This window comes from Nymphaea colorata, chromosome 5 (genome assembly GCF_008831285.2).
Source record: "Nymphaea colorata isolate Beijing-Zhang1983 chromosome 5, ASM883128v2, whole genome shotgun sequence".
Classification (NCBI taxonomy): domain Eukaryota; kingdom Viridiplantae; phylum Streptophyta; class Magnoliopsida; order Nymphaeales; family Nymphaeaceae; genus Nymphaea; species Nymphaea colorata.
In genome coordinates, this window is record NC_045142.1 from 19,305,440 (window position 1) to 19,317,058 (window position 11,619).

Sequence of the window (11,619 nt, forward strand, 5' to 3'; positions counted from 1 at the left end):
TACTAATACTTCAAAAAATCAACTTGTTTTGGGCTAATAACTTATGCATACTCAGTTGAAATTTTACCAACTATTGTGGGCTTCTCTAGGAAAGTTCAATTGTGTTCCAAAGAGGAGGTGGAGGGCCGTATTTATAAGAGAGAGCAGGGGCAAACCTTTCCCTCCATTTATGCATGACTAAACTTTTTCACTCTCTCTCTTCTATCTCAACTCAAAAGCATATGTTAAAAAACATGATTTCGATTGAATTTTGTTTGTTGCAATCTCATATGGACTCTGAATTTGATTCCACAAAAGCCCATGCATGCCTGAAGAAATGTTAATTGATTCTGGATAAAGTATTTGGATTAACATTTAGCATGGAAGACGAATGACACAAGCATACGAAAAGGGGAAAACACACCTTTAAACCTTATTCTAAAACTTGTTATAAATAAAAAAAAATGTTTATTCCTACCACATATGGATACTAATTTTGATTTTGTCTGAATGAGTGCTCATCAAAGAATTCTGCATGTTTGAAGTGCTTACATGTGACATTAGCATGGAGTGAAAAAAATCACGATGTATTTTGGAGATACAATGTGCATTAAGCTCACATGTGGACACTAGATCCAAGTCAGATCTAAATCCAATAAAAATTCTGGAAGATGAATCAAAATATGGTATTGGATTTGGATTATGAATTGACAAAAATAGATCAGATCTTAGATTTGGATATAAGATCCAAATATATAAATAAGGCATGGATATCCGATCTAGATTAGAAATGTGAAATGGAGATCTAAAAATAGCATGGACCTCAACATGAATCGAGCTGGGCTAGATGTGTTCAAGTTGCATGACATGGACTACACCTGAGCGAGGTTCAGTTTTGAAAATTGGATTCAGACCTAGGTTTGGTGCAAGTTCACCGGGCTCCGCCTAGGTGTTGTTTTTGAAAAATCTAGTTTTAATGACAAATTGAGGTAGGCTGAGCCTAGGCTCAGGCCTACTAAATCCTTGATATGTATATGAAAAGGTAATTTAGGTTCATGTGTTTTCTAAGTTATATTTTATGAAAAATATGTGTACGGTGACAAATGACTAAAATACTCGTGTGCATGACTTGAAATGGGTTTCAATAAGGGGACTGGCTTGAACTATGGTCGCAAAATCAAAGAAAATCGTAAACCAAGGTATATGTGGTGTATGCTTTATGTTTATATAGAAAAATATGACCGAAAAATGATATAATTGTTTTGCCCCTATGTGTATTTATGGAATTTTGAATGTATTTTTTCAATATGACTGAATTAACCTATGGTGAGACTCCTAAATAAGTTTTGCTGAAAATTTCCTCCTAAATTGTTTTAAAAATCAAAAACAAATTTTTACCAAGCTGTATGTGGAAATTAGAATCTTTCGCTGGCCACTGTCCATATCAGCCCATCAAAAAGTTCATTCAAAAGAATTCAGAAATGAAAATTACAGGCAATGCCCACACTAGACCTGTCCAGTGCCCAAATACCAAATAATCTGGATCTGCCACCCGTCGTTGGCCCAGCCAAAGCTCAGCCAGACCGTGCTAGACTGGGTCCCAAAATCAGTATACCTAACATTAATGAGTCAGGGTCGGGCATTGACTTATTTGGGAACCAGTCGAGAACTAGTCGAAATTCCGCATGCCTAACATGTATTGGGTCAACGCTTACAAGACCGGCTTCAGCTCGACTTATTTGGGAACCAGTTGTCATGAATGGAACGCAATTTCCACAGCAGCTTCTTCGGGTCTCGTTTTTCGAAATCTCGTCCATACCCGAACTAATGCTTTGGGGCAATCGGGTCGTTTGAGATATTGGGTGTGCACGGGTTTCGTTGGGAGGTCTAGAGTGGGGGGGAAGGGAGGGGAGGACAGAGAGAGGGAGGAAGAGGGACACCTGAGGGCGCGCGGAAACCGATCGTCGTCTCTGCTTTCCTCCCTTTAGGAAGAGTTTGGTGGCAGCAGTGGCTCCGTAGGAGGAGGAAGGGAGGAAGCAAGATGAGCGTGATCGACATCCTAACCCGTGTGGACGCCATCTGCAAAAAATATGAGAAGTACGACGTCGAGAAGCAGCGCGATCTCAATGTCTCCGGCGACGACGCCTTCGCCCGTCTTTATGCCGACGTGGAGACCGACATCGAAGCTGCCCTCCAGGTTTTCCCCGCTTCTTCCGTTTTGGGTTGGGTTTGCGTCGCTTCCTTCAATTTTCTTCCTCTCATTCTGATATGACTTGTGTTCCACTGCCGTCTCTGCTTTAAATGGTTTTAGAAAGCGGAAGATGCGTCGAAGGAGAAGAATCGGGCGGCCTCCGTGGCAATGAATGCCGAGATTCGGCGCACAAAGGCGAGGCTCTTAGAGGAGATCCCCAAATTGCAGAGGCTCGCACAGAAGAAGGTCCCTTTCTTTATTTCTTTCCGTCCTAAATTGATTCGGAACCTCTAAGCTGGTTCAGTTTTTTCTGATTTTCTATTATTGTATTTTGTGACGTTTTACTGGAGGACATTTATTTATTAGATCTTTTCGGTAATTTGAGATGAGGTATTTCTGCGATCTGGTTCAAAAATGTTCTTCTTCTCGTCAGGACTCGGTGTCATGTTATTCCTATTTATACCACGCAGATTCTTTCCCTTCCTCAAGTTATCAGTCCGATGGTATGATTGTTCATGGCAGGAGTTAGTTTATGTCATGACCGGGTTTAGTTTATGAGAACCATGTGTTTCTCTTCTACGGATCTTATGTCTTTTCATTTTGTTTCAAATGCTTCAGTATCTGCATGAATTTCATTTCACGGATCCAATGATCGACTTATTTAACATGGAGGTGAATAACATAACAATGGCGAATTGAGGTTAATCTCGCATGCGTCCTGTATAATTCACTGAACAATGTCAGGTACATGGTAATGTTATACGGTGAAGTTTGTTCAATGAAGATATCAGAATAACCCTATGATTGGTAGCTTATATTTTGCCAGTTGTGCATTCCTTTTACTCCTCTTTTTTATTTATATATTTTTGCTCCTCTTGGAGGGTCTTGGTCTAATTTCTAGTAATTGATTGGATGGGTAGGTCAAGGGCCTGTCAATGGAAGAATTAGCTACTCGAAGTGATTTAGTGGCTGCACTATCTGATAGGATAGAATCAATACCAGATGGGACAGGAAATGCTGGAAAAAAAGGTGGAGGTTGGGCGGCATCAGGTTCACGCACGGAGATCAAATTTGATTCAGGTTTCAATTTTTATCAAATGAAAGCAAACCTTGAGGCTTTGCCTTGTAGTTCGTTTCTGGAATTTCTCTCTTGCTGGAAAATGTATGTTGTGACTGCTGTTATCTATGCAGATGGAAGGTTTGATGATGAATTTTTTCAGCAGACTGAGGAATCAAGCAAGTTCAAGCAAGAGTATGAAATGCGCAGGATGAAGCAGGTAATTTGTCTACTTATTCATTGTTCTACAAATTCCTTTTCCAAAATATGATATGCTAAAGTGACCTAGTTGAAATCCATACATGATCACTGCTTTTCCTTTCCTTCTTCTTGTTTGATGCCTTAAATAGGTATGTTATATTGGTTGTTCTACGAATTCCTTTTCCAAAATATAATATGCTAAAGCGACCTAGTTAAAATCCATACATGATTACTACTTTTCCTTTCATTTTTCTCGTTGGATGCCTTAAATACAATGTTGTCACTGATGTATTGTAATGCATATCGGTTAGGCCGACCTATACGCCGTATTGTAACGTATCATGAATGTCAAGAAGCCTATCATAAAAGTAAATTTTTAATTAAAAAAATTAAAAATAGAAAAAAATTCAGGAAAAAAATGGAAAAAATCAGTTACAACAGAGAAAAATTTCAGAAAAAAATTAAGAAAAATGTATTCCATATAAAATTTCATCTTCATGATTCATCATTCATAAGCTATAATATATCAACAACACGTTAAAAAATGAGAAATCAAAGATTTAGAATAACATAATAGGCATTCATCACAAGTTTAAAGTGTTTTCGAATCTTAGATTACATTACATTCATAATATATAATTATCGTTATTCAATGATAATCATCATTATCATCATCTTCATCTTCATTTTCATTTTCATCCTTCATTCTCATTTTCTTCGCTAATTGTTTCAATTCCTTCAAATGAAATGTCCTCACTAAAATTGCATGGCTCTCATTCTTCAACAAGATCTTTGATATTTAGAAAATCAAGATCATCCTCATCAAGTATCACAAATGGTTCTTCAACCCAAGAATCTAATTCAAAATTGTCTAGTCTAATGGGATCAAACCAAGTGTCATGCTTTCTTGTAGATTTTGCTTCCCATTTCAGTATGTCACATATGTGTAGATGGTGGGTGTGGATGCGACAATTTACAAAAAAATTTAGTGTGGGTCCGGTGAGAATGTATATATGTGTGTGTATATATATGTATAAATCATTTGTTACATTATCTATTTAACTGTTTAGTAGCGTTATTTGTCTATATTTACATGTAAAAGTTTTGTATAAACCTAAACTTGTTGCCTGACGACGGGAGAAACTCCCCGACAGTAGGAGGCAATGTTGGAAAAGCAATAAACCTAAATATGAAGCTGAAAGAAAAGACACCCAAATCAGTTGACCCAACAACAAAAAGCGCTGGCCTTACACAGCAGCAATGTCGCCCTTCGTTGGATATGTTGCCTCTTGCCAGAAACATCGAACATGTGCTGGAGATGTTGCCTCTCGTTGGAAGCGTCAAACAAGTAACACTGTGGGTATACTTTGTTGAGGACTTTGCGTCTTATTTAGACGTTAAAAAAATGAAAAACCCTAATTCTGGGATAGATTTGGACTTGGTCAACTTTGATTGAATCCTAAATTTGATGGATACAGTCCTAAGTACATTGACTGTTCCCGGTACTGTTTGGTTGATCCATATCTAAGGACGTACCAGTACCCATACTGATATTGTGTCAGTACAATGCAGGTACCTACAATCTTGCAGACCTATGAACTAGTTTAGCAGCTTTGCAGGTCTGTGAACTGACCTGTGTCCTTTTTCATAAGAAAATGACAACACCAAGGTTTTTTGTGAAAAGAGAAAGAGAGAAATGCCACCTGCATTTTGGGTTTTGGCTACATAGAGAGAAAAAAATGCAGGAGGCCCATAGGTAATTTTTTTTTTTAAATGCAAAATCGGATGCGCACGAAAAGCACACCCACATGCGTTCTAGGACCAGTGTTGCATCGATGCTGGTGTTGCAGCCATTTTGCCATGTCTGTGTGACTTAGCTTAGTACATTTTGGTGAAAAGGCCCTTTTTCATTGGGATGAAATATAATAGAAAGCGATAATTGGGAATTGCAGGTTGTGCTTCTCCAATTCTATTAATGGGTGAGTGGTATGTACTTGATGCTCAATGAACTCAGTTCTTGCTGAATGAGCAGGAATCTAGCTAAAGTGACTTTCATCAATTTTGGCCATTAGCTAAAGTGAATTTCATCAAGTTTGGCCATTTTGCTGTCTATCCTGAAATCAGAAAGAGTTTGCCTTCAAGTTTGAATACTTTTGGTGGATTTTTTGTTCCACCTTCCATCTACCCCCATTTGTTTGATCTCCTAGAAGTTTTGTTCTGAGTATTTTAGTGCCATGTTTGTTTGTGCATGGAACTTAAATACCATATGTTTCTAACAATAGTTCAACAACAGCAAAAAGATGCAGACACTTCGATCAACGGTGGAAAAAACAATGTCCAGGAATAAACTTCCACCTATTTTCTGGAACTTTATTGCTGGGAATAAAGTTCCATATCTGCAGGGAAAGTCTCAGTGTTTAGTTCCGCGTTTGTTTCATGATGGAACTTTCTACCAAATTTTGAACTTTTTATTCCACCTCTACAGTAAGGTTCCAAATATTCAAATGGTCCCTGACAAAACAAGGTGTAAAAATTTTACCAGAAAGAAACTGAAGAATTGTATCCTCTGGTCCACAATGTCAATTGTCAACATGTTCTTTCTTGCTACCATCTTGAAAATTCCATTTTGTGTGGAAACTTCATTGGCTTGGCTGTCTGAAATATCTCATTGTTGTTTGGGACACGTGCAATTGCTGTATATATGTCAGGATGGGAAACTATAATTGCATTTTTATTGTTATAGCCTAAGTCACATGGTGCGCCAACTATGGTGGTGTATCTGCACCAGTGCGGGTGTGGCCCGACACGGCACCCGACTCGGCACATGACAAAATATGATAGTTTTTTTTTTCATTTTTTTCCTTCTATCTTTCCCTCTTCACTCTCTACCCCCTTATTTTATTTAATAAAACTTTGAATTTTGTATGAGATTAAGGTAACCTTGATAAAGAAAAGTTTAAAAATATAGACAAATAAAATTACTTATATAACACACACACACACACACACATATACATATATGCTCTCGCACCCAATTTTTTTTGGAACTTCCTGCATCCTGCACCCGCCCACCCGCACCCAATTTTTTTTTTGGAACTTCTCACATCCTGCACCCGCACCCACACCCAGGTGACATACTTATAGCATGTCCTAAAATGCATGGTTTGCTGAAGACTGAAGTATTTAATTCACCAATAGAGGGTTAGAAAAATGCAGCTATACATTTTTATTGAACATGTTTTCTGATAACATGCAGGATCAAGGTTTGGATGTTATTTCTGAAGGATTGGATACACTAAAAAACATGGCACATGACATGAATGAGGTTTGCTTTGCTCTTTCCCTGTTTTTAATAATTGTGCTGCTTTTTGGCTAACTACTGGACCCTGAGCTGATTAAATGGCTGTACAGGAGCTGGACAGGCAGGTGCCACTAATTGATGAGATTGACACAAAGGTACGATTGTTTATTCTACCAAAAAAAGATATTCCACTAACTTAGGTCAGGCATTCTGCACTTAAGAACATTTTGAATGAAAATGAAAAAAATCAAACATGAAAATGAAATTCATGTTTGTGTTCTATGTCTAAAATCCTGTGGTATAACTTTCTCATATTTGGAGAGTTCAATTTCTGACATTTATCATTGTTGTAAGTTAACAAACTCTTGCATGTCATTTATAGAAAAACTGAACATTGAAAAGCATGGGTTGACCAGGACCCTCATGTCAAGTACGGGTACTAGGAAAAAGGACCCATCAAGTAGTAGTAAAAAACATACCAATCTGAGAGAAGGAGAAAGGAAAACAATATAGTGCCAAAAAGGGGAGTTGGGAGAAACAAACATTGAAAAGCATGGGTTGACCATGACCCTTATGTCAAGTATGGGTACTAGGAAAAAAAACCCATGATGTACTAGTAAAAACATACCAATCTGAGAGAAGGAGAAAGGAAAACAATATAGTGCCAAAAAAGGGGGCAGAAATGATTTATTGTAATCTTCACTTTCTGGAGACAAGGTAAATGCTGCAGTACAGGCCAGCTTTTATGTAGCTTTTCTAGCAATGGCTAGCTCCATCATTGATAGGAAGCTTGAAACAAGGCCAGTAATGTTCTGAACCACCAATGCCCATTTGGTAATGGAGGATGTGGACATTCAGTGGCAGCTAAATCGCATGTGGACATCCTGCCATACCCCCGTACAACATTTTTTAAAGTTGCTGTGCTCATACCCACGTCTCTGTACCCGTACCTGCACCCATGTGACTTAGAGTGGCTGTCATATTTCAAATATGTGAAACACATTCCTTACTTTTGGTTCATGGGTGTGAGAATCTGAACAGTTTGATTTTGAACCCATCTCTTGTGGCTAGTGAGGCAATGATCTTGTTCTTTCAAAGTTTCCTGATGAAATTAATTTAAAGTTTTGCCTGGAATAGGTTGATAAAGCAACATCAGACCTTAAGAATACAAATGTTAGACTGAAGGAGACTGTCAACCAGGTAAAAAGTGGGGATCAGATTATGTTTAAAGTTACTGACAAGCTATTGATTATTTGGGATGCATATTGAATCATTTCAATGGTTGCAGCTGAGATCCAGTCGGAACTTTTGTATTGATATTATCCTTTTGTGCATTATTCTGGGGATTGCTGCATACTTGTACAAGTAAGTCCTTATGTTTCTTATTGTTCATTAGAATAATTTTGAAAGATAATCCAAAATGCGTTTGTTGATTGCTTAGACATATTACAGGATTTTGGACTTTCAGGGATAGTTTTATCATTTATGTAGATTTCTTTTAGCTGAATCAAAAGAATGATGATGCTTAACTATTGCTGTTTAGATGCTCTATTCTTGCTCAGATGCTATTCTCTTTTTCACAAATCATATGTTTTAGATGACATTCAAGGAAAAGAAAGTTTTGATGTCAAATGACTCTAAAGGCAAAAAATACTGCACTTACTGTTAGAATTGGTGATATCAAGTTATGGTTTCATCATCACAGTGTTAATCTGCAAAAAGAAAAGGGTAAAAAAGAGAGAAACAAATGCTGTCAAGGGAGGGGCAGCAGCAACAATCAACACCCTCAACCCTAGTTCATTGTATTACTAAGCATAATTTTAACTTGGACAGGAATACCTCTGTTACATATGAAAATAGCAAGATGGGATTAAATAATTAATTTGCACTTTGTGTTAAAGCAAAACATAATTCAGATCCATACATGATCTGATATATCTTACAGTTATATTCCACGTCTAGTTCAGGTTCTTATTTACCTTGAAAATTTTGGGAATTCATGTTATAGTTTGATAAGAAGATGACAAAGTTATTTGAGAAACTTTTGAGATGACAGCAGACTAACAGGAAACAAGAACATGCCATGACACTATGCAGTTAATTTCCTTCATACAAATGGTAGCTTTATCTAAGAGAGGAATGACCTTCCTTGCTCCTTTTGGTTTCTAAAGATCTAAACTATTGATTTTTCAACAAAACTCCAGATTCTCAAAATTTTTCATGACAAATTTTGCTTCCCTACTACTTTCAGTAATCCTTTCCCATGTTTCTATGCTTTCATATCTCCAGATTTTTCTCTCTTTCTGGTTCTGTCTCTCTACGTAATTTGCTTTATCTGCTGCTCCTGATAATGATATTGATCGTGAGTCTGTGACTGAATGATGACAAACAACACCAAAAATGGGCAATGAATGATGACCGATGTTACTAAAATCTGATATGTAATTGAATTGGCCTGTATGCTGCTTCAGTGATTCAGCTGAATTGGTTTTGAATTGGCAAAAGATATCATTGTATACAGAAAAAACAAAAAATATGAAAATAAAATAAAAAAACTAAAAATTGGGGACATTCAAAATATTTGGAGACGATAAAAAATGAAAAGTGTATGTCATCCTTCAATGTACTGGTGGATCAAATTGATGTGCCATTGATTCAACTTGAACATCTAATTCTGACAACGGTGATGATTACTCTTGCCTTGTTATTTTATATGTTTGGCTGTATGATTCTTGATGCTAACACTTCTTAGCTATATCCTCATGACAAGAATGAGTGTTTGTCTTGTACCTTTTATATCTTGACATTTTGTGCTAGAATCGTATCCTATGCATTATTTAGCATGTATTCTGCATAACCTTTTTTCTTGCCTTTGCATTGAGGGGGACGGTTTCTCTTGTTTGATAATAAGTTGTACTAAGATTGTCTCTTGGGTGCAGTGTGCTGAGGAAGTGATGTATGCTCGATGCTCAAAGGGGTCATTCCTACTTGTCTATATTGTGTTATGTTCTACTCTGATTATTCTGTTCATGTTGGTTTGGTTTCACATTTTGCTGTATCTGTAAGCTTTTGCCAATGCGGTTTGTTTGCTTAAGGCGTTTGTTGAGAGACTGTCTGATGTGTTACACCTCTGAGTTGGTGAGTTCTCGATTTGCTGACTGGTTGTTGGCATGTTTGAGCAAACGAGCAATAATTGAGTCTGTTAGAGTTATTTGTCAACCTGGAGGTTTTACCATTTGCTCGCCTCGATGGAAAAAACTTTGAATGAATCACAGAAATCTCATCCACCGTTCCTTCATATGTGTGTGTGTGTGTGTGGAAAAAAACTGGAGTCACTGCATGGTACGGTACTTCTCAATCCGCAAATTTTATTTGAATTTGGCGGCAAACCAAATAATATTCGGTTTGTCGAGCCATATGTGTAGCTCAAATATCACTCGTGTTTGTCATGGCCGAAGGTGGATGGTGTTTGTCGTGAACATGGTTTATTCCTTGGCTTGCAAACTGCTTGATAGTTTTGAAAACTAAGCTGAAATCACGTCCTAGTTGAGTCCCATAGGAGTTGTTTGGTAGTCTCATAAATCTATCAGAAATAGTGGGTCAAGTTCATGGAACAATAATTTTTATTTTTATTGTTCCTTGTTGTTCTATGAACCTCCCTCAACCTGTAAGTCAGATCCATAGGACGCTCACAAAGTATCTTGCTGCCAAATGACCTTATGAAATCATGACTTTTGTAACATTTGGCTTATGATTTAACTTGTGATTTGGCTAACATTTGTCTCATGATTTGAGCTTGTGATTTTAGCTTGAAAAAGGGCCCTAACTTTGCTTGTGCGCTAATTTGAGCTTGAAGTAGGGGGTCTCGTTTAGATAATATGTTCTTTTACTTGGACTACTCATGAAGAAAGCTAGGTGGTTAGCAGCAGCGTGCAATAACAAATGACATTAGAACTGATTAAAGACACTTTTGTAACTAGAAAACTGAGATGATTGATAACAAATCATTAGACGTGCCAAATTAACGCAAGCTGTTTGTGCTCACGTACTAGTCCTGCTGAGCCATATTGAGCTTGGATGTTAGCTCGTTGAGCCAGATGAGTTGTGTCTAAGTGATACCAGCCACAGGCAATTTGACTTTAAAATCTAAGGCTCTCTCTCTCTAGTTCTTTGTGTGTGTGTATCATAATGGAAACATGGATTCATTGGTGATAACTTGTAACAGTTGAGATTGCATTTTCACTTGCACAAATCAACGTTTCGATCTTCACTCCAGGATACAAGACAATTGCGTCACATGTTTAAAGCACAAATATTGACACGAAACCCAAGTTCTATAAAGAAAATCATCAAGTTCTGTAAAGAAAGTTTTAACACTCTTCAATATAAAACATGTGGTTAAATTGGAAGTGAACATAATGAAGTACTATAACTTGGATTTGGGCAGGTTTCACCAGTGCAAACCCTTTTTTGCATGGTAAAAAAATCAGCCTTCATTGATAAATGCCCCCCTTCATATAGTGTTGTCATCTCTTAGGGGGTTGGTGCAACACACATGGTAGGGGTTGGTGGCCTTTCAAATCCATAAAGCACCAATCTCCTATATTGTAAAAGTGAGACAATGTTGTACAAGCTAAAGCACAACGAGAACTACACTTTGAAGAGTCTTGTTAGGTGATAGGACAAAATATTCCTTCTAATAATGATCTAATCGAGAGTGATGGTGCACCAACTCCGGTCAATGCACATGACCAGCAGGTTGCTGGTTCGAGTGACATTATTGGCACCGGACTCCCCTTGTCCGTAGCGGATGCCCTTTGGTTCAGACAATCACCTACATAAACGGCTTATTCTATATCATAGAGGCATCCTGGCTGCCCGTTTCAATTG

General features: G+C 37.6%; 1 protein-coding gene across 1 annotated transcript; it reads left to right on the top strand.

The window, feature by feature from the left end:
• Positions 1-1,872: 1,872 nt before the first annotated feature.
• LOC116253822 (syntaxin-71) lies at positions 1,873-10,027 on the top strand. The gene is made up of 9 exons (XM_031628773.1): positions 1,873-2,176; positions 2,291-2,416; positions 3,091-3,250; positions 3,362-3,447; positions 6,685-6,753; positions 6,840-6,884; positions 7,867-7,929; positions 8,018-8,094; positions 9,669-10,027. Exons 1-9 carry the CDS (start codon positions 2,021-2,023, stop codon positions 9,682-9,684), a joined length of 798 nt encoding a protein of 265 aa, XP_031484633.1. The 5' UTR covers positions 1,873-2,020; the 3' UTR covers positions 9,685-10,027.
• Positions 10,028-11,619: the final 1,592 nt, after the last annotated feature.

Bases quoted from the DNA above. Each gene is read 5' to 3' on its own strand.
- LOC116253822 (XM_031628773.1), top strand. From the start codon at position 2,021: ATGAGCGTGATCGACATCCTAACCCGTGTGGACGCCATCTGCAAAAAA. The intron at 2,177-2,290 runs GTTTTCCCCGCT...AAATGGTTTTAG, and splicing joins ACATCGAAGCTGCCCTCCAG to AAAGCGGAAGATGCGTCGAA. The intron at 3,448-6,684 runs GTAATTTGTCTA...GATAACATGCAG, and splicing joins AAATGCGCAGGATGAAGCAG to GATCAAGGTTTGGATGTTAT.